The 26,285-nt window shown below is 44.4% G+C and overlaps 5 protein-coding genes across 8 annotated transcripts; 3 read left to right on the top strand and 2 right to left on the bottom strand.

Annotated features, from left to right (window-relative positions):
- Positions 1-543: 543 nt before the first annotated feature.
- LOC129600987 (uncharacterized) lies at positions 544-1,739 on the top strand. Its single transcript, XM_055499678.1, has 2 exons — positions 544-703; positions 1,093-1,739. Exons 1-2 carry the CDS (start codon positions 640-642, stop codon positions 1,617-1,619), a joined length of 591 nt encoding a protein of 196 aa, XP_055355653.1. The 5' UTR covers positions 544-639; the 3' UTR covers positions 1,620-1,739.
- A 173-nt stretch (positions 1,740-1,912) lies between these two features.
- LOC129600989 (uncharacterized) lies at positions 1,913-3,164 on the bottom strand. The gene is made up of 2 exons (XM_055499680.1): positions 2,901-3,164; positions 1,913-2,596 (listed from the first exon to the last, which is right to left on the bottom strand). Exons 1-2 carry the CDS (start codon positions 2,962-2,964, stop codon positions 2,076-2,078), a joined length of 585 nt encoding a protein of 194 aa, XP_055355655.1. The 5' UTR covers positions 2,965-3,164; the 3' UTR covers positions 1,913-2,075.
- A 137-nt stretch (positions 3,165-3,301) lies between these two features.
- LOC129600988 (uncharacterized) lies at positions 3,302-4,751 on the top strand. Its single transcript, XM_055499679.1, has 2 exons — positions 3,302-3,528; positions 3,944-4,751. The coding sequence occupies exons 1-2, from the start codon at positions 3,465-3,467 to the stop codon at positions 4,465-4,467; spliced, it is 588 nt and encodes a 195-aa protein (XP_055355654.1). The 5' UTR covers positions 3,302-3,464; the 3' UTR covers positions 4,468-4,751.
- An 82-nt stretch (positions 4,752-4,833) lies between these two features.
- On the top strand, positions 4,834-7,254 carry LOC129600986 (cytochrome P450 2J4-like). The gene is made up of 6 exons (XM_055499677.1): positions 4,834-5,421; positions 5,715-6,224; positions 6,282-6,355; positions 6,419-6,644; positions 6,699-6,839; positions 6,901-7,254. Exons 1-6 carry the CDS (start codon positions 5,070-5,072, stop codon positions 7,083-7,085), a joined length of 1,488 nt encoding a protein of 495 aa, XP_055355652.1. The 5' UTR covers positions 4,834-5,069; the 3' UTR covers positions 7,086-7,254.
- Positions 7,255-10,353: 3,099 nt separating this feature from the next.
- On the bottom strand, positions 10,354-25,594 carry LOC129600990 (uncharacterized). Of its 4 annotated transcripts, XR_008692183.1 has the most exons (4): positions 25,087-25,594; positions 24,828-24,892; positions 12,880-12,998; positions 10,354-10,668 (listed from the first exon to the last, which is right to left on the bottom strand). XR_008692183.1 is itself a non-coding variant. In XM_055499681.1 (3 exons), the coding sequence occupies exons 1-3, from the start codon at positions 25,246-25,248 to the stop codon at positions 10,475-10,477; spliced, it is 471 nt and encodes a 156-aa protein (XP_055355656.1). In that variant the 5' UTR covers positions 25,249-25,594; the 3' UTR covers positions 10,354-10,474. The 4 variants fall into 4 exon arrangements, 1 of the variants encoding a protein (XP_055355656.1); XR_008692181.1 differs by lacking the exon at positions 24,828-24,892; XM_055499681.1 differs by lacking the exon at positions 24,828-24,892 and having other exon boundaries at positions 12,880-12,994.
- Between the last annotated feature and the right edge of the window lie 691 nt (positions 25,595-26,285).

Genomic DNA, 26,285 nt, shown 5'->3' with positions numbered 1-26,285 from the left:
AACGATAATAACATTAAATATTTCTTATGCAGGTGTTTTGCAGGCTGCAATACCATTTATAACAGTAGCGTAAAAATGGGAAAATCACAGACTTTAACCACGGAACCGGTGGAAATCGTCAATTAATTACTCTTGGAAATCAAACATCATTAATTTATTATGACAGATAGAATATGTGATTATATCGAGGAAATTCAATTCTCTGTAGACAGTTCAGTGTCGTTAATTGCCCATTAAATCACCGTACGAGCAACATAATTATTCCCTCCGGCATTGTAGCTTCTTAACAATTCAATCAACAGCATACGATGCAAGCCGTGACTACCAAATATCTAGCAATAAAAATAAACAAACAGGTTTTTCAGATTACAGCTGTGCAAAAACCGGCAGCCGCACCTTGCATCAGGACAATCAACGCCGAGTACCGCGACTAATGGAAACAACACTACGGTAAATCAAGTTAATTTTCTCGCTTCATTGACACTTTCTAGCCGGCAGCGATTCACTAGCGCTACCAACGTGGCGGGGTTGGGATGCCCGGCTTTTTTAACATTTAAGCAGCCGGCACGCTCATTGCAAACGGCAGACGTTGGCTAGGGGTTTTTGCAAATACACACCGGGAATTTATTAACCGTTAAAATGGAGCGATTGTCGGCGACTCTTATGGCTTTGTGCCTGGCTATGGTTATCGTCCAAAGTACCGGTAAGAACGTTACACTGGACTAAAAAAGTAGCTGCTTCGTTTTAACGAATACTTCGCAAACGAGAGGCTCTCTGTTCGAACCCGGCGCTAGCGATTTAAATGCTGCATAAATTCCTGTTTTTTACGCCCATTTCCTAGTCTGGTTAATTCTGATAACGAACGAAACTGTAGCCTGCTAAATAGACAAATTATATACCATGAAGAACTAAAATCGTTTTAACGTATACCACGCAAACCAGAGCTTCTCTGTTCGAACCTGGTACCGGCAATTTATGCGCACCGGTTGTAGTCCTGTTGCACGCTGTTTGTTGCTTTTATAATTCAGTTTTCGAATCCCCGGCCGACCGATTTCCGGGTCGACCAGTTAATTAAAATACCGATTTTTACAGGGAAGTCGGTGCAGCTGGACAGCTTCAACCTGGACTGCACACCGGCCCCGAAATTCATCGGGAAAGACGACCAGTCCACATGCTTCGGGCGCTGCAAGGAGAGCGAATGCCTGGCCGCCATCTACAGCAGCGCCGGGCCCCCCACTCGGTCGACCTGCGCCATCATTCTCAAGGGCGCCAAGTGCCTGCCGGGTCCCCGTGGTCCCTTCAACGTCAAACTGAACGTACCCAGCGTCAACTACAACTACCGCACCAGCCACACCCTGGACGGGTCCAAGGAGAAGAAACTGTACTCCACGTCGGGTCTCGGACTGGATGAGTGCAAGAACTTCTGCTCCATCGTCAAAGGCTGCAACGCCGTCCGCTCCAGTCCCATGACGTGCCAGCTGCTGCAGTTGTCCGGCAAACAAAAGGCGATGAAAAGCGGAAACGGCAAAGGACCTCTGTGTCATAATAACGAGTGGGTCTACTACTCGGATAAGAGTATGGCGCCCACGGAAAAGGGCTGTGAGGTCATGACGAATTAGAAACGATGGTTGTAGTGCTTCTCGCACTAATTGAATTCTATTGGTTTGTGGCTTGGCGCAAAATATTTTGCATTGCCGAGATTCGGTTATGGGAGAATAAAACTGCCATGAAAAAAATAATGGGAGAATAACGCCATGAATGCCATGAAACGGGCTTTCGTTCAGACCTACCTTTCTAGTAAATAGCTACGTAAATTCATTATTCAATGAGCTAACTTTATAGGCGTAAAAAAGCGAATTGGCCAAGTCTGGTCGTGACTCCAAGATATCGGATAGTAACCGGACCATAATGAAGTTAAACGTTTTGTCTATTTTAATCGATATATCTCAGTAATCACTGTTGTCTAAGCACCCGTTTTCACGTCAGTGTACACAAATCATTAGGCGAAAGTTTCAAGGGATACACACGAAATTGGATAAAACAAACAGCAGACAATCCTAGTTTTATGTAGCCAATTAACTGGTCATAATTTCGCAGCCCTTTTCAGTAGGCGCCTGCGTCTTGTCGACATAGTACACCCACTCGAAATTATGGCACAACGGCCCGGTCCCAAATCCGTTCCGCAGGGCCGTCTGCTTGCCGGTCAGCTGCAGCAGCTGGCACGTCATGGGGCTGGAGCGCACAGCGTTACATCCCTTGACCATCCCGCAGAACGCCGAACAGCCCGGCACCTGCGACGAGCCGAAGAGCTTTTTCTCGTGCAGCATGTCCAGAGTGTGGCTGGTGCGGTAGCTGAAGTCGTAGACGGGCACGTTCAGCTGCACGTTGTAGGGACCGGGTTCACCCGGCAGACAGGTGGCGTTCTTGGGGATGATGGCGCAGGTGGGACGGTTGGGCGGACCGTCGTAGTGGTAGATGGCCGCTAGGCAGTCGCGCTCCTTGCAGCGGGCGAAGCATTTCGCTTGGTCGTCTTTCCCGGTGAATTTTGCGGGGGGTGTGCAGTCCAGGTTGACGTTGTCCACCTGCACGGTCTTCCCTGTAAAACCGGCATTTTATCGAATTATGTAAACATCAAATTTTGTAAATTTGCCCATAACTTGGTGGTAGTGCGTCAAGCTTTAAGATTGTATATCCTGGGTTCGATTCCTACCCGTAGGGTGGGTAACTTTTACCTCATAAAATCAAACCAAAAAAAGTATAAAATTTGTAAAAATGTACCAAAAAATTTTCCAACAGCCTGGTAAGATTTCTTCATTAGCCTATGCTCAATAGGTTGGCTACTGTAGAAAAAATAATAACAAAAATTATAAGAATTCAGTTGTTTTTAAAAATATTCTTACCGACGATTTCGACGATGACTGTTGTCAAGCAGAATGCCACAAGAACCATCGACAGTCGCGGCATGATGACGCTCTGAAAGTTTCGTATGTTTTCTTAGGTTTTCTTGGAGACGAGTCAAGCGTTGCGCAGTGGACTTGATAATTCAGTCTACTGGATAATTGCGCCGTCTGCTTAGAGTGAAGATAATCCTGGGCATCAAACATACACCCGCCACGCTGCCGACTGCATAAATCACCTGCCGGCAAAAGTATAAGTATTAATAAATTCACAGCTCACAGATGAAGACAAAAATCAATTTGACAATCGTATATGCTTACTGCGAGCATATTAGTGGAACCGAGTGGGAACCGGTTGGCGCACCTGCAGTTTAACGAGGGCAGTTAACGAACGACATTGGTTAAGTTGTTTTTTGTTTGTGTTAATCGCCGGCAGGACACTGAAGTGCCTGGGTTGGGCTGTTCGGACAATTTCTAGCATGTATTTAAGGAGTGTGTGAGACGCTCCTTTTTGCTCGACAACGGTAAACATTTTTTAATGCAGTTGATTTTTTAAAACCGGCAAAAATGTCGCGATTTTCGGTCGCTCTTCTGTTGCTGAGCCTTGCCATACTTATTGACCAAAATGCCGGTAAGAACGTTATATAACGTAATACTAAAAAAAAGTTTAATGATGTGTAAGGAAAATGGCCCGGTACATGATGATAAAAATGGTATACATACACTAAAACTTTCGCTTTTGCGCACTCCGAACCACTTTTTTGCAATGCTTTATATCATTCTAAAGCTAAATGATTTGTATACATTGTTCTGAAAACCGTTTGCGCGCGCAACACTCAGGCGGGATATGGCGAACTCAAATGGGCGAAAACTTTAAACGCATTGCTGTGTTTATACCAGTTGTGCGTGTTCCTGTTGCACACTGTTTGTTAATTTTTTTTACAACTTTTGAACCGCGGACCAACTGACCGCTTTACGCTTTTTTTGTTCAGCATTATAAACATGTTTTTAACACTGAAGTGTAAGATGGAATACCGTTGATGCAGGGAAGATGGAACTGATCGATGACATGACTCTGGACTGCAAACCGCCCGCGAAATTCGCCGGGAACGACGACCAGGCCAAATGCTTCGGCCGCTGCAAGGAGCGCGACTGTCTGGCGGCCATCTACAACTACGCCGGTCCGCCTAACCGTCCCACCTGCGCCATCATCCCCAAAGGCGCCAACTGCCTCCCGGGTGCCAATGGTCCCTACAAACTGCAGCTGAACGTGCCCGACCGCGACTACAGCTACCGCACCAGCCACTCCCTCGTCACGACGAAGGAGAAGAAGCTATACTCCGCGCCGAGCATACCGGGCGGCTGTTCGACGTTCTGCTCGGTGGTCAAAGGCTGCAACGCCGTCCGCTCCAGCCCCATGACGTGTCAGCTGCTGCAGTTGACCGGCAAGCAGACCGCCATGCGGAGCGGGACCGGTAAAGGACCGTTGTGCCATAATAACGAGTGGGTCTACTACGTCGATAAAAGCCTGGCGCCGACGGAAAAAGGCTGCGAGATCAAGACAAATTAAGACTACGTGCTACACTATTATGCCATAATTGGAAATTACGTTTGGCATGGTGTCGCATGGTTAACGCTTTCGCTACGTGGTTATGCCTTATAAGCAATAAGCAGTCAGCTGCATCGAGCTTCTACGGCGCCCGGCTACGTGAACAGCGCTATCTGACTTTGCTTGTTAAACATTTTTTATTCAAACCGGTTAAGCGAATGAAAGCAGTTCATAGTACAAAGCGATAACACTGTCTCGGTATCGGTTAACAAATGTGCAAGCAATCAGCAACCTTTGACGTTTCATTCACAGAATGTTGCCATAAGAATAACTTTTAATCGAGGCAGAAAAAGCGTATCGCAGACTAAGCATTATGCAATACTGTCCTGTGTTTCGCTGATAACCACTGCAAACAGTACTTATTTTTCCCTACATTACACTTACAGCACATCCGAGTGTTATATCGTATCTGTCTGTGTACACATCGATCACCTACTTTAGCTATAAGTATTTTGCACAACAGTCCATAAACTGTGCAGTACTGTAAGATCAGGCAGCCGTAACTAGAGACTTTAATTTAAAATCGTTTAAGTTGTACGTTTTGCACGTAACCGTCCGCGAAGATGTTGTTTGCTTTGCTGGGGATGTTAGGCAGTTGTGCGCTGCTGTACGGTCTGTACTACATCGCGGCGTGGTACCTGCGCGAATGGCGCTACCGCTGGCCGCCGGGACCGCGCAGTCTGCCGCTGATCGGGTCGCCGCTTATGCAGTCCGACATTAAATCCTTCCAGCGCATCCACTACAACAACGCCAAGAAGTACGGGAGTATCGTGCGTACCATGCTCGGTCCCTACGCCGTCGTCCAGCTCAACGATCCCAAGATCATCAAGGAGGCCTTCTCCCGCGATGTCTTCGTGCCCCGCCCCTTCTTCTGGTATGTTGAAGAGCGGGCCCTCATCAACGACGGCGCACACGGTAAAAAATCTTTAAAAAAATATTTAATAGTGTTAATAATTTGGTACCATAACCGAATGAGCAAATCGTGGGTAATGGGTACCACCTTTGGTGACAACTGGCTTGTGTCGCAGACAACTTTATGGTTTGTGTATTAAACCCTGGTGACAAATGATCGTCAGGTGAACGTGAGGCATTGATGTACCATTGACGTAAAATTTAATTGTCTGTGGTATATCGACGATCTGCTAAACTACCATTTCAATTTGAAACTTTCAAAAGCATTAAAAGACATCCTGAATTTTTATTTGTAGGAATCGTGTTCAGCAAAGGACAAACGTGGAAAGACCACCGGCGTTTCATCCTGCAAACGCTGCGCGACTTCGGCGTGGGCAAATTCAAGATGGAAGAGAAGATTGTCGAAGAAACGGAGATACTGATTAAGCTGCTGGAAGAGGCCAACGGCCAACCAATTGACACGCGCGCCCCGGTCAGCTGCACCGTCGCCAACGTCATCGGCAGCGTCCTCATGGGAACGCGTTACGCTCCCGACGACCAGGATTTCCTGAACATCATGCGCTGGACACGGGAGATCACCGAGTTCACACCGAAGAAGATCGCCCTGGCTTCCTTTCCCTTCCTGCGCCATATCCCGCCCATCAAGGCCACCTTCGAAGAGCTGATGGGGCATCTGCGCGGCTTCAAGGCCTTCTTCCAAAAACCCTGTCAAGAACATTTGGAGAACTGGCAGCCGGATCGCAACGCCGATTTCATCGACACGTACATTTCCGCCGTGAAGGAGCAGCAACCTGCAACGGCTAATAGTGCGTGACATTCCAGCAGTTTTGGTTTGCTGTCGCATTTAGGTATCTAACTTTCAGTGAGCGAATTGCCGTTGGTGCTGGAGGACCTCTTTGAAGCCGGGTTCGAAACCACAACGACCACGCTGCGATGGGTGACTTACCAGAAATAAAACAACCAGTTATGCTTCAGATACGTAACTTTTTATTTTTTGTAGGCATTCCTGTTAATGGCCACCCATCACGAGATCCAGGCCAAAGTGCACGCCGAACTGGACAAGGTAATCCCATCAGGGTCTTTCGCTAAACTATCGGAAAAAGAACAACTGCCCTACGCGGAAGCGACAATCATGGAGGTACACCGCTACGCCAGCGTCGCCCCGATGGGCGTCAATCACGCCGCCGAGGAGGACACCACCATCCACGGATTCGACATTCCAAAAGGTTAATCTTGATGTTCTCCGCATAAACTGTTTTAAATAAGATGAACGCCTGCAGGAACGTGGATGCAAGCCAACATCTACTTCGTCCACCACAACACCGAGTGGTGGGATCAACCCGAACAGTTCAATCCCGATCGCTTCTTGACCCAGGACAACCAGATGCAGGCTTCGGACAACGTCATGCCTTTCGGTCTCGGTACGTTGCTTATATACAGCGAGTACTGTGATTACTAAGAGTGACGTTTATGTCGGTGCAGGGAAGCGGCGTTGTCTGGGCGAGGCGTTGGCGCGCGCCGAACTCTTCATCATCTTCACCGCCGTCATGCACCGCTTCACCGTACGCTTGCCGGACGGCGGTCAGACGGCCGATCTGTCGCCCACCGTCGGGATCATCGCTGACACGCAGCCTCATAAGCTGTGTTTCGTTGCGCGCTCTAATTAGTTATACGATGATTCATATTAGAAATGTTTACCTGGTTACCAGTTACAGTAATTCTTCCTTGCTCATGGTCCGAAGAGAGAGCACAGGCAGAGAACGCACGGCTGACGCAACGACTGCTCAATAATGCGTGTGTATCTTTGTGGACGATTCTGTACCACGTCAATAACATAAATGAAATGGTTATTGCGAAATGGATTAAATCTTTAAATTTTAGTGTTTTCTGCTTCGGCACTTACGTAATATGTAATTGCTAGTTAAGTTAGTAGGGGCTTTTTATTATGGTTGGCAACTTCGCACATCTACTCTGTAGTTTTGTAATCAAGAATTTGTACTGATATTTTTTTCGATTACAATATTACTACAAACCTGCATAATCATCAACTGAAATGCTTCGTACTACCGACACTGGTTTTCACTAGAAATCGTTCCAATTGTATCTTTAATTTTCATTACGCATCTGGTGAGAAGTAATGCAATACAAATCATTTATCAACCAGCGACTTTTGTCTAACCATGGTGTAATTCAGTCAACTAGTTCCTCGGCCCGAACCCCGGGCGATCCTTGGCGATCCCGGCCCGGCGTTCCGGGCGTCATGCTACCACCTAAGCAAATTCCCACCATACTATACAGCGCCAGCACGTAGAACCAGGGTCGCGCTTGCATGTCCCTGAATAAGATTTCGAAGGGATCGAGTTTTCCGTGGCCTGTGTAACTGACGAGGCTGTTCTCGGCGCTCCCACTCCGCGCTGCATAACGGCCGTCGATACGCAGTGAACGGAGTGGAGCACCTGCATTTACAGAGGAATTCGATGTTTGTGCTGAAGAGTGATAGCCAAGGTCTACTTACACTGCGCCATCGCCTTGGACAGCTCCGGAGTCCGGAGCGTATTCGTCGGTGACGTAGCCGACAATCCTGTCCTTTTTATCGCGAATAGGGAGGTACAGCTGGCCGCGGTACACAGTCGACGCATCGCCTAGAACAAGAATATTTTTGAGCGCATACAAAAAGTTAACATGCAGATACTCAGTGTTGATGGTGTGGGATTTTTCAGATTTGCTCTCTGAACTGTTGATCTGTTCCACAGTATTTGCATAGTACGCTTTTATAAACTGGTCACTTAGGTTTAACCTAATTTTCTACCCATATCCAAATTTTTAGAAAAGGATCGCTCTTACAGTTGTACTAGACAATTCGTAAACATGGGACCTTAAATCACAACATAGGGACTGCTTACAAGTTTTCAGTGAGGCTCGGTCTTACAGCAATACATCAATCTCCATTGCATGTTGTGTAATCTTGTCACAGTATCTGCGCCTTTCAGAGTTTTCGCATACTGTTAGGCCTCGTCCCGAATTCAAAGCGAATCTCGTTGCGATACAGCAACTCCACCTCGCGAGGTGGCTTCGCGTACCGTATCTGTAGGCGTGGCCACTGCATACAGCCACCTTGTGCGGTTGAGCAACCGTACCATAGCGAGATTCGCTTCGAATTCGGGACAAGGCCTTATTCCGGATTCCTCCCAGCAGCTGGGCAACATGGGTACGTGGAGTGAAGAATATGGGCGCCACGGTCCCGTGTGTCATGGCCCGCAGCGCTCGGGCACACAGGTTCAGTGCCAACCCTTTTAACATGGCGCTGGACGTGCTGATCAACTTGGAGGTGGTATAATAGGCTTGGCACCGTAGTTTCCAAATTAATTTCACCAGAAGGATTTGTTGGAAAATTGAGTTTATTCTGGAGAGTCAGAGGAAGACATGGAAAGTGTTTGTGAACGAATGTGGAATTTCTAATGACAGTCGACACTGACAGAGCGTGCCAGTCAATGGACGATATCTACGCAGCTGCAGGTCGGGGCGGTCGCATGAGTGAGTAAGTAACGAATACGATCAGGACAACTTCATACGCAGGAGTCGCATCGTCAACAACAGCGCGCACCGGTACATAGAGCTGTCCGACAATCCCAAAAAATACCTGCACTCGTAACATTTAATGCCTTTTAATCCGAGTACTTAGAACGTTTCATGCCGTACTCTGTACGTAAGCCGACAGTGTATAAATATTTCCGGGTTTACTCAATACCCTGGTTGATGCTGCTGCTGACTCAACAGCCAACAGGAACCAAATATTCTTACGTGAAAGTGTTATCCTCATCAAAGAGTCCAGTTTCCAAACAACGCAGGAGGTAAATCGAGCGCAGTATCTGCAGTCGTTGGGGGGCACGCCGTACATCCGATTTTCGTCGGATGACCGGTCGTTTTGGACGGTTACACACGCCGTACCCCACAGGCTTACGCGGGACCATATACGCACGTGTGCGTGCTTTCCCTGCACACGGAGAATGCCCGTGTCCCGGTACGACAGGGGCACAGTTGTGCACCGGCATACTCTACCGGCCGGTTCGCTGCGTACGTAATTTATGGATCTCCCCTAATGAAAAGTTTCGCTGTTAAACCTGGTTTATCTGAGAAACGTAGCGGCTCCTGTGTCCGTTCGGCAAAATCAGATTCGATAAGCAGCGACAAGTTGACAACCACATTTTCTCCACTCGCGTTTCTGTGGTTTCGGTAGAGAGCTGACGCACCATGCTTCCGAGGTCTTTGCGATGGCCTGAGGCGATTCATGCCAGCTGACTAACACAATATACGGCTTAATACTGTTAATAGCAATCTGTTTCCCGTTGTACTATTGCTCGTAATATTATATTCGTATATACAAAGTATATTGTACGATTCTATGGAAGGGAAGTTAGGAACTGGTAACGCCATTTGGAATTTCGGCAACGAAACCCACTTGGCAACATTTTCTCTACTTAATCTGCAATCACTTTCATTGCTTTTGAACGATAAAAACGTGAAAACTTAAGAAAGTACATAGCAAACATACGAGTGACCACTTTGCTAACGGCATTAAGCGCCATAATTTTTTCGATAAGGTAGTCCTGCTTCGGGATTCGCCTGTTACTAGTGTATGTGTGCATTGCATTCGCCACCAAAGATTGCGCCATGTATTTCAAGATTCAAATGTAGGTAATTCGCCTTGGCAGCGCGCCGCTTAGTGGCAGCGCGCAGTTCACCTGGAAGTAAATAAGGGCTTTTTTCGGGCTCTGTCTCGCCAAATTCTCCGTTCGACTCGGCGAAGTTCTCAAATCGCGGGATTTTCTAAATCATTTTCGTGCCTCTGGTAATTATCGGTGACCGGTTTTCGTACCCGATTAATAACTCCAGTGATTTTTCAGAGAAATGCTTCATTTATCAGAATTTGTTAACACACCCTACGTTCGTGTACATAACAGATCGTTTATGTGGCAAAAAAAGACACAGAAAGGCCGTTGGGCAGTAACCCGGCTGAAACAGCGAGGTCTATAGCGCACAACACTGTCGTATGGTACTAGCGATGGAAAATTTGAAGAAAAATAGGTAATATGAACAGCAACGACACTGCTATATCGAGGCAGTCGTATCCCTTTCCGACTGGTGTGTCCTTGGTCTCCCGATTAGGTGTATGGCATGAAGTAGGCACGTGTCCGCGCTCACCGAACACTTCCCGCGATGTCTTCGTGCCGTCCACATGCAGCGAGCCACCTGTAATCGAGCATCGACACTGGGTTTTGAGTACATGTTTTGTTAAGCCAAAGCCGTCAAAATGTTCGTAATACGTACAAATAAAATGATTTAGAATTACACCTTAAAAAAACAACCAAAAATCGTTAGCGCCATCGAGAATTTTAGGACGCATAGCATCGTTTCAAATAACACAGGAGTAAGTAGTTATGACTTATGATTATACTAGTAGACCCCGCGCAAATTGCGCGGAACAAATCAGCTACAAATAATTTACGTTATATACAGGCTGCTAAGACTCAAATTATGATTGAGATACTGCACTAATAGGAAGAATACGGATCATAATTACAAATTCTATATTTTAAATTCGATTATGTGTTGCAACTTGCAAGTGTACTGGTAAAATTACCTATACTGTACTTCTACGGTAGTATGGCTGACACAGCGCAAAGTGCGCAGAGGAAATCGACTGCTGCCTGATGATACTTAAATGCAGTTAAAATAAAAATTACCGCATTTGCTAATACAGTTAACTTCGCTGACAAAAACTAAGTTATTACCGAATTATCGTAATTATCGAATTGGCACCTCCCCGCATAATAAGGCACTCTCCGTACTAAGTAAGCCCCTCCATAACCCGTTTGAAAAATAGCTCCTCCCGAATTTGCCTCCCATGGGGTGTTATTAAATGTTCAGCGCCACGAAATGATAGATATAAGGCCAATTGCTTCATAATAACTGCTATGATGTAATTAATAAACAGTAAACGGTCACAAAAATAATTTGGTGCTATGCTTCAGAATGCTGCTCGTAAGGTTCTGAAACTGCAAACACCGGTATCTACTGCGTTCAATTTCAATGGAACAGAATGCGCAGTTGTTTGAAAAATAAACGTCCCCTTCTGAAAAATACTGTTTGAAAAATAGTACCACCCCCAGAAATAACGCCTCCTCTCCGAAATAAGACCCCCTACTCCAGGACGTTTGAACTTTTGCACCCCAGGGGTGCAAATTCGATAATTACGGTAAGTCATTTTTTTCCAGCGGCAAGTGGCAATCCCACACCAACTAACTACTTAATACTTAACTAACTATAAAAGGTTCAATTGTTGCAGTCTTGCAGAGCTGGCTGATAAACTGTAAGAAAAAAACTGCCAAACGATGTCTCACTTGATTGCTGCTCCTCCTGCTTAGCGAGCTCCGCTCGCGCAGCAGCTCCGTTTCGCCTTCTGTAAATATCCGTTTTTCATTACTAATTTTACAAATACCGTCGCTTCTATTAATACGAAACTAAAGAAACAGTGTCAACAGAGAAATGATTAAGTTAAAACTACCGCAAAACACTGCCTTTTACCTAAGTATCAAGCAGCCACCGTCATCCCGCAGCTACTTGATAATTGGTACTGCCAGGCTGCCAGCAAGATTCGCGACGCATGCAGCTCTCACTTGGGACACTTCCTAAGTTCCCTGGGTCGTTTGTGCGTTCGGTTGTCAAAATAACTTAAATCTTTCTTGTGCCTAAATTTTTATTATTCTTAAACCCACCGCTGTTAATATAATGTTTCTTAAAGCCATTGCAGACCAAATACATCAAAACAAACAAAATTTTTCGAATTTTGTTTCACGATATAACCCGCGCAGGCTCTGCAGCAAGGCAGTTACTTAAAGTCTTCGCTGATTGGTTGTGTTGGGGTTCCGTAGACTTTGTATGATAGGATTTTTTACAGTTTTCTCTCAAACGATGTTTGTTTTTTGAAATCCGAAAGTTGCGGGCTCATCTACGAAATCAGCGCTATCGAATGATCCGTAAATGTTGAATATTGATCCACTCTGCGATTCTGGGGGATTTGACAGACACACTGGTCACACCCCCTCTTAATCTTTTATTATAAAGGATAACAGAGGCAGCCAAAAGTCGGCTGTCCGTGGCGATCTCAGCAGCGAGGGAGGGCGGTCAGATGAAGTCCTGTCTGTTGAGGAAATTCCGAAAAATGGCGATGGAGCGGAATCGAACCGCTGGCTACCGAATGAGATCCACGTAGCACAACCACTGTGCCATCGCCGCTGTTGGCGAAGATCAAGATATTTGTGCTTGAGCTTGAGCCAACCAGGTAGGCGGCGGATGGGCGGCTGCTGTGTGTACAGAGGATTCTCCTCTTACAATTACGTGCTAGTTTGCTCAAGTTATGTAAAAAATTGTGTAACTGTGCGGTATACTCTTAGGCCTTACAAATGGCCACAGCCTTGGCCAACTCTTCAGCGTATTCGTCGGCAACATATCCAATAATCTTTCCTGGGTATCGCGTATCGGATGGTACATTGGTTCGCGGTAGAACGTCGATGCGCTGCCTGAAAGAAGAACCATTAGCCGTGCGAGCCTCAGTGGGGCGTTTTGTGCCGACAAATAAGAATTTAGAAATTTTTAAAATATTGTTGTAAAATCTTCCGCTTATTTAGAACTGAAGGTGGAATGTTAATTATCTTAGCTTTTTCTGTCTACAATTTGGCCTGTGGGTCGTGGCAGTGGGCCAAAAGAGGGATCAAAGGCACACTCTGACCGCCTTAGCCGTAGTACCAAGTTACCAACTACCAACTCGTGCAATAAAAAACTAAGGGTGACACTACAGCCATCCCAAACACCCCCGTCTTTTATAGCCACCCCTTTTCCACACCCCGTTAATTATAGGCACCCTGTTTTAATTAATTACTTTCTTGTATGACGACACCCTGTATTGTACAGCCCTTTTGCCAGTTAATTACTGTATATAGATATACACAATTTAAAGTTCGGTACTGTAGTCCAAATGCGTTTAGTGCGCGTACAAAAGTTCTAAGGATTAACGATAAGGTCGTGGGACACAACAACCCACTCATTTAGGAAAGATGAAAAAGCTTCCAGAAAATCGACGGCTAGCTGTAAGTTCGGCGGAGGAAAAAACAGTAGTACCATCAGCATCAGTCCAGAAGTCGCTATAGGCGTTAACAGCCGTACAACTTCAAATGGGCAAGGACACGGGCAAAGCTGCTGAGTGTTGACGATAGCGCAAACATTCGCAATAAAAGCGGAAATAACCGACCGAGGTTGCAGAACTGCGGTAGAAATGCTGGACCATGAACGATACAGTACTCAACAAAATTCATGTCAAAAATCCAAACGTTTTAGTTGATATTGTCATTTGCCCGCTGAAAGGGTCATAAGTTACAGAAAGTTTGTGAATTTCGCACCCGGTGGCATCGGTCAAATATAAGATATATAGAAATCTCACATTCCTGAAAATGGACAACGAAATGGGTGGCTGTAATAAACGGAAACAGGGTGTTCTTATTTAACTAATTTAAGTCTAATTGTAAAAAAGGGTGCCTGTTATTAGCGGGTGTAAAACAAAATTTAGATTATGCCGTTGAAGTATATAAGGAAATTTTTTTTAATCGTTAATGCCTTTTAAAGTTTTGTACGGTGACTACGGTCAGGAGCGAATATAAAGAAGGGGGAGAGGCACAGAGCGGACGTCTTCCCGGAATTTTTTTTAAAAGTGGGCACCCCAAAAATTAACAGGAGAGTACTGCTTAACACATGAAACGTTAAAAACGGCACTGCCATGAACTGAATCAATTACCACTTTTTGTGGAATTTCTAGGCAGTTCTAGCTACCGTTTGCTGGCTTGGTGCTCCGCGCAAAAATAGCTCTGTGTTGTGCTGTATCATATGAAATAAAAATCTATGCGCGAAATGCAGGCAAAGAATTCATTTTAAATAAATATTTACATACAGCATTAGTAGTCTAGTACCGAGTCTACCGACTGCATCGGTTCTATCCTATTAAGCCGCATGTACTCGGTACTCCACAAATTCGTATTTATTTATTATTAATTACAGAATTTCTAACAAGCCCCACAGTAAAAACCTTCGTAGGATGCCCGAAAAAAATTCACATTTTCTCTGAACGCTTGACACCTTACGGCATTCTTCTACAGGAAATTTGGTATACACTAGTGCTGATCAGACCTGGCTTAACATTTGGCAGGTGTTTTTGCTGAAGTAGGGCACAACGCTCTCTTGCGCGCCCGTGAAAGATAACGCGAGTTAGTCACCACAACATTCTGAAGCCGAAAGCTAACGGCTGCGCTCATTGGTCCGCTACGTGATCCACAGATAAATTACAAAACGCAGCTTCGAAGCTGCGTTTTCTATTTTACATACACATTCACCTCCGTTGTTGTATATAGCCAACCGAGCTTAACACAGTGGTCACCGGTACAACCCGTAACATACTCGTACAGTATTATAGTAAATATTAAAGCATTTTGATTGCTAATTTGCTAATAAAATGTGGTCAAGTATTTAGTCCGAATTAATAATTTAACCTCACTTAGATTTAAAAGTTCGTTACTTGTAATAGACTATTTATAGTGATTGTTAATTTAGTAATTACGATTAGTAATTAAAGTAATTTAAGTAATTAATATTAGTGATTACAATTATCAATGCACATTTGTAATATTGTGAAGGTTGCGTTACTGTAATTAAGTCTAATTCCATTAATTAATAACGCGTACTAATTAGCTAAGTTACATTGAGTAAATGGAATACATTCTCCAGTTAAGTTATTATTGCATTAATTAATGACACCTCACGCATGCGGATTAAAACGCGCCTGCGGCCCTGCTGTACAATTCGTTTGTTTGTACACAGCACAATTCATTTAACAGTCAGTGCTTGCGTTTTCTCTGGTGATCCACTGCTTATTACTGGTCCAACGCATTTGTTTTTTTTGCTGTGTGTCATCCATCGGTGACGCATTCTGCTTTCACATTTTATTTCGCGCTCGGACGTTCCCGAAGATGACACACGAGACAGCGCCCTCCGCCATCTCCCATCCACCTGTGCAGTTATTGAGAGGAATGCGGAGTGCTAGTAAGCGCATTCTTAGACAGGCGACAGCAGGCACCGTATTTATAGGCGAAATTAAGTCACTTGGGGGTTGCCCCTGGGGCACTTAGAACCCGAGAAGCACATGCTAGACATTTTTTAACGTAATAGAACTGGTCGAATATGTTTTTGTAAGGCAAGGTGCCAGTAAAGAAATCACGGCAAATTTCAATGTTCGCGCGTAGCCAAAAGAGCGCTTTCTGCGAAACTGCTAAAAATTACATTAAAAATAGTAGAAGAAATACAGTAGGCCCGATCAATCCTAGCTAATCTTCTTGAGAAAGATATTTTAGAACAACTTGAGGCTAACAGATCTGTCGTGTACGTTGCTTTCCTAGCAACTACTGTTTTACTTCTAACTACTTTCTGCTGTACTTTCTGTCATTCTACCTGCTGCGCAGTTCCTGTTCACATCATTAATTATGTAGTATTAATTAACTATTAAAGTATTACTTATACAATACTTCACATTGGCGTGAAGAATTCGAATTCATGCTTACTAATGCAGAGCCTGAAATCTTCAAAATCTATGTGAGCACAGTTAATTTCGCAAAGAGGGGGGTGTTGCTTATTTGCTTTAATTTTCATACTGGCCGACATTGTCAAGACTCAGGAATATGCATAGTGTATACCGATAGAACTGACGTTTGCAAATTTCCAGGGGCAGGGCATTCGTATCCAGTAAAATTGGTATTAAACACAAAAACGTGAACTTGATTTATTGGAGTATGGTTGAAGTTGTTATTTGTGCAAAAGGGTTGTCAGTACGACAGTAGATCTTTCCTCGCGAATTTTTGGAGTCAGAACATCGGCCTCGCGCGAAGCGCGAAGCCTACAGCGCTTTTTGACCAGAAAAATACAAGAAATTCAATAAAATTCAGGTATTTATTCGGAAATATTTCAGGTTAGTCAAATTTGTTAAATATATAAAATATACAACCAGCGAAGCGTGTTGTGTTGCAAACAGACTTATACCGCCCCGCACTCCGAACAAGGCAAGCGCTCTCTGCATTGATGAAAGTGCGACTGGCATTCGGCGACGTAGTCGACTATCACTGCAAGTGCTAGAAGCTGTAAAACTATAGACAAGAAGAGAAATATAAGCGCCAATACCCACCACTTTATCACTAATCGGGCGATTTAACAGATTTTCTAGTAGACACTGACAAATTATAACGTAACCATAATTCTGGCGGTGCATAACTCCAAGTGCTTTTGTTGTACAGTACATACCGGTAATAATGTAAATCCAAAGTACCGGTTTAAGTACCGGTTTACTGTAAATCCAAAAGCGGAAACGCGAAAAAGTATAGATAAATGTGCGTTATGTGGCAAAACAAGATCTCTATCGTTTTCATTACGCAGATGGCATTCCCTCTTTTACTCTGTCTGTAAATGGACAATTGTTTGTTTCTAAACAACCAACAGGATACTGCATGTCTAACCGGAAAGGTCATTCTCTTGAATAAATACTGGATCATTCCTGTGAAAGCTGAAGCACACAGAATTTGTATCGTGTATCAGATAGAAAAAAATCGTGAAGGAATTTCTTAATCGCTCAACGTGTTAATGCTTGATCGGGCCGATTAAGAAAATTCGGGAATTTTTCTAATCGGAAGTTTGTTAGGTGACCACTCCGTACACACCCTTTCACACTCTTTTACTCCGTACACAACCTTTTGCACTACCCTTCATTCCGTGCACAACCTTTGACACTATCATTCACTCGGTACACTACCAATCCACGCTACCTTTCACTCGGTGCACTACCAAACTTTTATATTTATTTATATTCGTATATAAAAATACTTGTACTCTGTATTACTTATGGTAATCTGGATTCTGGAGTATTTTCTCTAAAACTTTTGCATTATGTCAAGCTCGGAAACAGGGAATGACCTACGAAACTGGGTCGACAACTCCTTCAAAACGGTGTCCAAACCTGCTGAAAACCAAGAAAAACCGGCACAAGGACGTCTAGAATTATTTTCTTACGGGAATTCAATTTTGTAACTGCCGATGATGCTGTGAATATGCAGCAATAACTACTGTTAAGTTCCAGGAATAACGCAGACAAAGGTAGTGCCGAGTGGTTGTGTACGGTGTAAAAGGTAGTGCTCACAAAGGTTGTGCACGGAATGAAAGGTACATGTAGTGCAAAAGGTTGTGTAACTGTACGGAGTAAAAGGGTGTGAAACGGTGTGTACGGAGTGGTCACCAATTTGGTAATCAACCTGGCAGTGGCACCTGCCAATGGCACTGCCAGTGGCATGGCATGCGATAAAAACTGGACACTCTGGCAATTGGCAAGCGATAAAACCTGGCAGATGCCGCATAAAATGTGGCACAACGTATAAGCGGATTCGGCGCGTTTGGTCTACTGTAGATACTCTTGGCAGTATGTATGCAGTTCTCTTTCATTGTTTTAACGGTATTGACTGTCAGGGCGGGCTTATGATTCAGCCCTTCTCTCATTGGTTGGTTTTGGGTTTTTTCCTGTCTGGGCATTTGCATGCGTTTTGATGGCTCTGTAAGGCAGCTGCGCTGCCTACAGAGACCAGTTGGTTTTTGGCTTGCGCGCAAGCGCGGTGTGTGTTCAGATTTCGGCATTAAAGCCTACATCCGGGTTCGTTTTGCTCCTCCGTCGATGGACGATGCGCGCTTAACCAGCGCCATCTGATATGGTAGCAGCTCACGGAGACGTTCGTGTGTTGCACAGCGGGCTTGCCCCGCTCACGGGCCACCTCTGAGTTGTGGACCAGATCGCGTGATCGCGCCCTGTGCCACCCCCGGGTACGGAGCTCACCCGCTCCTCCGGATTTCCCGTCAGTCGCCGGAGCTGTGCCGTCACTCCCGCAGAACGCGGAGGAAACTGCCTCTCCCAGAAGGGGATGGAGATGTCGCCAAGCCAGAAGTGCAGCGATGGACGGACAAACCCACAGCCACACCGTACCGATGACGGATGCCGACAGTGGACGCAACCCGGACCAGCAGGAAACCTGCGGACCCTTCACCACCACCAACAGCCATGCCAACCCCGATCCCCACGGCCGGATCGACCACCATCACCACGCCGAGAAATTCCCCCCCACCAAAACCCTGCCCGTCCTACCTGGGACAACAACCTTTCCCCCGGCGGAGCAGCTGATTTTCCCTACCCGGAGCAGCGTATTTTTGTGTTTGCAGGGTCATGGCCGTACCTGTGCCCCAAACCCCTGCCCGATTTTCCCCAGACCATGACCTTTCCCCAGACGGATAAAATGCGGAATCTACCGATTTCCGCATCCGACCCTGGATTCTGGCGCGACAGTGCGTTGACCCAGACACTGGACCGCATGAAGCCGAACCAGGACCAGACCGACCGAACCCGAGCCAAACCGGCCCAGAAACATTCCTGAGCCGAACCGGATCCGAGCCGCCCAACCCGGGACTGAGCCAGACCAAACCTGACTGAACCAGATCCCATACCGGACCACGTGAGCCGACCGAACTGGAACCGAGCCACCCGGTAGTACAGTCTATTAGACATAGTACAGGGACCGTACCGGTCCCTGTATCCACTGTTCTTTTACGGCGCATCACGCCATTTACCTGCACTTCGCAGGAGCTCAGTGTTAGACCGTACAGGGATGTCAGGGCGGGCTTATGATTCAGCCCTTCTCTCATTGGTTGGTTTTGGGTTTTTTCCTGTCTGGGCATTTGCATGCGTTTTGATGGCTCTGTAAGGCAGCTGCGCTGCCTACAGAGACCAGTTGGTTTTTGGCTTGCGCGCAAGCGCGGTGTGTGTTCAGATTTCGGCATTAAAGCCTACATCCGGGTTCGTTTTGCTCCTCCGTCGATGGACGATGCGCGCTTAACCAGCGCCATCTGATATGACGATGCACAAAGTTTGCATTAAAGGACGCTCCGGCATATAAAATTTCAAAAGGTCACTTGCAGTTTGCCCTGTGCGCCAAGTACCACAAATACAATACAAAAGGATAAAAACGTTCATTTAAAGACAGTTGCGGTTCTTCCCGATTTAAGACGCACACCGCTGGAATATGCCTTGGAGTTGAGCATTGGGCTTTTTTCGCTTTGGTAAAAAACTTCTAATAGAAGCCAGCTCATCGACAAATACCACTATCTACATTAGGATTCTAGCTAAGTTTCTCCGCACACTCCTTTGGTGGCTTAGCTTATGACGATTATTTCATTAAGTTAATGTCAGCGACTACATAATTAGGCATCTGTCAAACCAGAAGAAAAACTGACGTGATTGTTTCCAAAAATTGTTAACATAAAAGTTACACAATACTGTGACAATAGTGAACTACAGTATGCAGAGTTATAAGCAGTAAATCCAGACTAAAATTTGCACGACTGCCACTCTCCTGTAGACTAATAATTCAGAGACGAATAAGCAGTTCATGCAGTATGACGTTGCACTACTGATGAGTGGCAATGATTATACCCAAACTGAATACTATTTTTTTGCACTGTATACATAAGGTATTAATTTATTCAATAATTTTACAAATTTTGCACTGTACAGGCACATGACATTACCTGTTTCGGCTAATTTAGATCAAATGTTAAAACAACGTGGCCCTATTATTAGGCCAATCGTTTCTCCTGTTTGATAACAATAATTTACATATATCGACGACAAAACTGCATATTTATCAACAGAAACACTAATATCGAAATAATTATTGGTAATAATACTAATGCTCCTACCTCTACAACCATGTACATAATTGAAATATTCATAAAGCACAGCAGTGTAATGCTATTTAAACATTCCCAGTAGCACTCAACGGCAGGCCATCAGTAATATTATGGACGACAAAAAGTTTCGAGTCTTTCGACCGGAAATCAAGCTCTAGTGCTATAACTGCTTGCAAACATTACGGTCTGCAGAGAAAAAGATTATCAGTTTATCGAGTGAAAACGCGACCGCGTTTTTGTTAAAGTGTTTTGACTACCAACTACAGGCCAAAGTAAGCAAGGTCGTACATGGTGACTGTCTAATGTCTATCATGTTTTAATTTTTAATGATTGTAGTGTTCTACAGTACCGGTCACTGGCTCGTATCAACTGTTCGCCGTATACTTTCACATGAACTTTGCTGTTATTCCAAAAAAACCGGCGCCATTTATACGCGCACTTTTACATACGCACGGTAGCTCGACAAACAGCTAACCCTATTTTCCTGTTTCGCTAACTGATTATTTTGCAATTGTACTCGTATTATAGCAACTGTCAGATATCAGCAGCCCGCTTGTATCTGCGACACGACTGCTGCGCACGTATCTGTTACTCATCTTTCTTCTATGACTAAGAGAAAAAAAACTGAAATATGTTCCCACCAGTGATAACAGATACACGAGTAGAAAAAAATACCATATCTGAGAGCACCGTGAATTCTGCAATAAATCAGCCTTCATTGCCGTTTATTGCCATGGTCAACGCAACACAACAAGTTCAAACTTAATGAGAAAAATAATTTAAGCTTAATGACATGCAATAATTAAGTTTTTCTTCATGTGGGCAAAATTTGCTAATTAGGTGCTAAAAATTCAGGTGCAAAATTACTACTACTTAAGTGCAAAATTAATTATTAGGTGCTAAATGTTCTAATTAGGCGTAAATGATTCTAGTTATAACTGTTCATTAAAGTTTGCTTAATTAGTAATTAGTTAATTAAGTTAATTAAACCATATTATCTCAACACTTAATTACGGACTATAGCGTAATTTCATACAGTTTAATGCAGCACGGAATCATCACGAACATTTATAAGCAGCTCAGGATAACTTTAACGAGTTGATGTGCGGTCGTGAATGTAATACGAATTATAAAACCGAGCTCAACAGCTCGGTTTTATAATTCAGCAACTGATTCTCCATCTGGCCAATGCGCGCAGCGTTATCAGTGAATCTGTCTGACTCACAAATCAGTGCGTGAGTTGGAGCGCGCTCGAGCGTTTTGACCTAGATACAATTCGCATCTGAATCCCAATACGTGGTAAATTTGACAGTTGCTTATATCGGCGAAAATAAACCATGCGACACAAGCAGCTGAACTGGAGCGCCAGTATATATACGTAAGTGTAAATTATATCCAGCTGTGCGGTGTGCATACGTTAAACGGACTTAAACCCTGTTGCCGAGTTGCGTTGAAGAGTTACATCTGACTCTAATTCTGGCGCTAATTTTTTTAGCACCGAACAGTTGCAGCACTTGCTGTCACTGTCCCGTCCTTGAAATATGAACTCTTTTAAATTGAATAGGAAATTGGGAATCATAGGATCATAGTGACACGCTACGAAAAAACAAATTCGTTTAAGTCCGTATCTGCGTTCTCGGTGTTCGAGTATTCGACTACGATGCCAATTTGGGTAAGTAGTACATTAAGTAACTTAATTTGTTTTTCCACCTCTTTTTGTCTCATTTATTATTGACATGCGCTTCTAATAAGTCAGAACACACTACACCGTATTTTTAATATGCGTATTACACCCTTAATAAAAAAATTTGGTGGTTCACGGACTAATTCGAAAGGTCCTACAACCAACAGATTTTGTACAGATTTGCTTGCAAATTTAGACAGGTAGGGTGATATTACTTCTACAGAGTACACTGTACCACGCAAGTGCGCAAACGTCAAGTTTACTCCAAAGACTAACTGTGTACTGTATGCATAATTTTGAGTTGGCTCGAGTGGCAACGATTTTAGACGCAGAGCTGCATGACACTACTGTTTAAACAATGTTCATTTGTGTAACCCAATAAAAATCCCCCCCCCCTACTGTAATAATGCGCGGTATTTGCATGTACATACCTTGAGTGTGTTATGCACGGTCCCATCGCATGCTAGTTGGAACATATTCGTCATCTGGTTGTAATTGTTAAGCAAAGCTGGATTGTACATATTGCGAAATAAAGCCTCTAACGTTAACTGAGATGATGTAATAATTGTAAGTGACAACAAGTTAACAATCAGCTATTTATGTTATTATCACGAGTAGTTTTTCACTACTCAAAAGCATTCGTGCTGATATTGAAATGTAGCTGGCGCACAGTATTAACTTCCAAATGCCTTTAACATTTTAACATGGAAAAATGATAGAAACAAATAAATACGCCAGATGTACGAAGAATATAACATGCGCACCATAAAAACAAAAACTTTAAAGCGTTCTGACATTAGGAGCGAGTGTTGAATGCTTTATCCTTCGAACACTCGTAGTCTGAAAAGTATTGTTACCGAATACCAAGCAACATTACAAAGTTCGCCGTGGCAGGTTACATTGAGCCATTAGACAACTTTGATGATGTGCACTTTATTTCAGTATCGCGATAACAATTTTAAGATCTAATTACGGCACCGTAATTAGATCTTAAAATTGTTATCGCGCTGCTGAAATAAAGTTGTCCCCGGTGACAACTTGATTCTTGCTATTGAGTACACTGCAATCACAGTTCCTACTGCAATCACAGCGGCGCCGGTTAACATCATGCAGTTACGCTTGTAACGCCCTGTAGGCATGACTTCGCGCTCACAGCAAGGTGCAAAGTTGACCTTTCAGAGTTTCATTTCATACTTTCGCGAATTTACGCACTTTGTGCACGGCCGATGCTGTTAGCACTATCCGGCCTATTTATGTTTTAGCAAGAGTTTTAAGGATATGCACTCCGAACCCGCTTATACGTGGTGCCACATTTTATGTAACATCTGCCAGGTTTTATCGCTTGCCAGTTGCCAGAGTGTCCAGTTTTTATCGCATGCCATGCCACTGGCAGTGCCATTGGCAGGTGCCACTGCCAGGTTTTACCCCCTGCCCAACTGGCACATCTCCCGCTGAAAGATAGCGTGACACGCATTGGCTTATAGCGCTTTCCTGTTTGTTTGTAAAAGTTTTTGCTCTTTTAGAAAAGTAACAAAACAATTAGAAGCCGGTTAATTACACAGAAGGGGGGAGTGTTGACAACTTTTGAGCACAAGGTTCAATCTAGGTGAGCACATGCACCTTTATGTGAGCACACTTTGTGCTATGTGAGCACAAGTTTTCAGGCCCTGTACTAATGTCTCCTACGACTACACTCTACGGTCATAATCTGCCATGGGAGGGATCCGATGCCGATTCCGCATGCACTCGCCTGGCAGAATGCCACCGCCCCACACCTGTTCGGCAGCGGATGCTCTGCCACCCTTTTCCCCACGATGCTGGTGGATATTATTTACTGCTGGTACCGCCCTGCCAGTACCATAGCGCTACCAACGGATCTTCGTTCCGTGTAGTTGCCTGAACGTGCATCGCCAAACTGCTCAACGTAATGCCAATCGTCTTTCTGGATGATCTGGATGGAGCAAATTCTTCGTAACGCCCTGATGACCTCGCAGAGCGCTATTTCGCCCTACGCGTCATTCCATTCAGTTGCTGTTGGTTGTTGTCATGGCCTGCGTTCACCATTGTTTTATGCAGCGTTTGCTCTGCAGTCCTGTTATTCCGTACAGTACGTATCCTTCTTTACCTCCTTCCGTAATCCACAGAAAGTACAGCAGAAAGTAGTTAGAAGTAAAACAGTAGTTGCTAGGAAAGCAACGTACACGACAAGATCCATTAACTATGTAGTCCCTAGTGTGGTGGAGAAGATTCGGTCGAAGCAGGGCCTTGTGGGGTTAGCAACGATGTAGGAAGATTAATCGAAGCGCTGCCCGTTTAGAGTCATGCAGGCTGTCTGCCTCTTAAGAATACTCTCATTCTTCTAATGTATGCTGGTTCGTCTCTCTCTGTCTGAGTCAGTTGATAGTACCATGTAAATCTATTGGCTGGACTAGACTGCTGGAGTTTGTCAGCAGCCGTATAAGGTGCAATTCTGTCAGTGCACAGTATTAAATCCCTCATGGTGGAGTTTGCTTGAATAAATGTGCACGTCGGCTTGCAATTCTTTGAGGCGCCAAAACGCTGCCTTATTGGCAATTTCTACGTAAAAATTTGTTTTAATCATTTTCGTAAAACTGTGAACTACATGAATAGATGATCTTGTACTGTACCAACTACCAACCAATACGACAATATAACTGACAATGTGCGCAAGAATTGGTCAGATAAGTTCTAACTAAACTTTTCGAGTAAGATATCGCACAACAAAATGTAGATGCAGGATGGGTCACCGATGCAAAACACGGAAAAAAAGAATGCGAAAAAAATATGCATGCGTTGTACAAATAATAAGGAAAAAAATATGAATGCGCTGTACCTGTAATAAGCAGTGGATTACCAGGGAAGGCGCGAGCATCGACTGGGTAATACTCGAATTGGAAACTGTCGGAAAAAATTCAATAATTCGTCCTACGTGACCAACTGAGGTCCAACTCCCAAACTGATGTAATGGTATGCCACTACCCTGATAATTACGGCAGCAGTTCAACAGAAGATATCGCCATTTCTTATCACCGCATGTGTTGAACTACAGCGAAGTACAAATTTTTTCTTTTAAGTCGTATCCTATTTTCTACCGTCTGGGGAACTTGCGGTTCTTGCGGCTTGCACATCTTTGCCAAAACTTCGAATGGCTCCGGACTCAGGGCATCCAGAAGAAAGGCCACATGGTAATCCGTCGGTACTTTGATCAGGGAGAGATGATTCTTCAGTCTTAGCTTCCAGTACGGCCATTCCATCGTGGCGGGGTCGAACGGCACAATCCTTAATAATTGTTGTCCCTTTCCCGCTTCCGCTCCGGCAGCAGCAGTGGCTGCGGATAGTGATGGAGGCCGTGCGGCACTGCTAGTATTACCCGTAGTCGTAGACAGAGTTGCCTTTTTAAATTATCTTAGGCCTTCACGCCAATGTCATGTATTCATAAAAATACAACATTACTTCATCATCGCCGGCAGTCAACTGATGGTCAAATAGTGACCTGCGTACGTACATCTAGGTTGGCAACCATACCGTTGCCAACCGCAAGGTTACAGTACATCACAAGAACTTTGAGAAATTGTATTTTAAAGTGCTATTTATTACAAATTGTTTTCGTATTCTTAGTACATACCATAGTCATTAGCAGAACAAATAATCGCCAGTTTTTCTTTTCATTAGCCGTACTCGAAAGGCACTTTAAATGCGTTCTGTACGATACAGAGCCGGAAGTTCTGTAACGTTTCGATCACACCCCTTACCGCTGATTTGACGGCCGAGTTAAAGTGTTCTGTATCTAAAAGGAACTCTCCTGGCTCCGTTACGATACAGAACTCGCATTTCTTGCTAGGTTAAATTTATTTTTGATGTGGATGCACAATCCGCTGTACGTTTAAAGTCCTATTTTTAATTTTCAAGTTTTTAGGGTGTAATTAACGGGAGTTTAATTGTTTCTATCGAATCAACATTCCAGTTCTGCTTTGTTCACTGATTTTAGCTGCCTCCGACTGTGCATGTTTGAATTTGTATCGATGGCAACAGGCAACTTCGCCATAGCCGTCAGCGCGAGGAATACCTCGGCGTACTTTACATGCAATTCCCTTTCGCTTTTTCACCAGTCGTTTGATTTTTTAACTTAACAAAACTTCAAATCGCCAGAAAAACAGAAAGGAAACTGCCACAAAATTGTGAAAAATAAATAAATCATTGACCAATTCAACTACGGTAACTGGGCGCTTTTAGAAACCGTGGTCTCGTTACTCTGTAACGCTCTATAAGATTCAGCGCTGTACCATTGGCA

This window comes from Paramacrobiotus metropolitanus, unplaced genomic scaffold (genome assembly GCF_019649055.1).
Source record: "Paramacrobiotus metropolitanus isolate TYO unplaced genomic scaffold, Prichtersi_v1.0 Parri_scaffold0000207, whole genome shotgun sequence".
Lineage (NCBI taxonomy): Eukaryota > Metazoa > Tardigrada > Eutardigrada > Parachela > Macrobiotidae > Paramacrobiotus > Paramacrobiotus metropolitanus.
The sequence above is the reverse complement of the archived record's forward strand: the minus strand, read 5'-3'. Positions and strand labels throughout refer to the sequence as shown.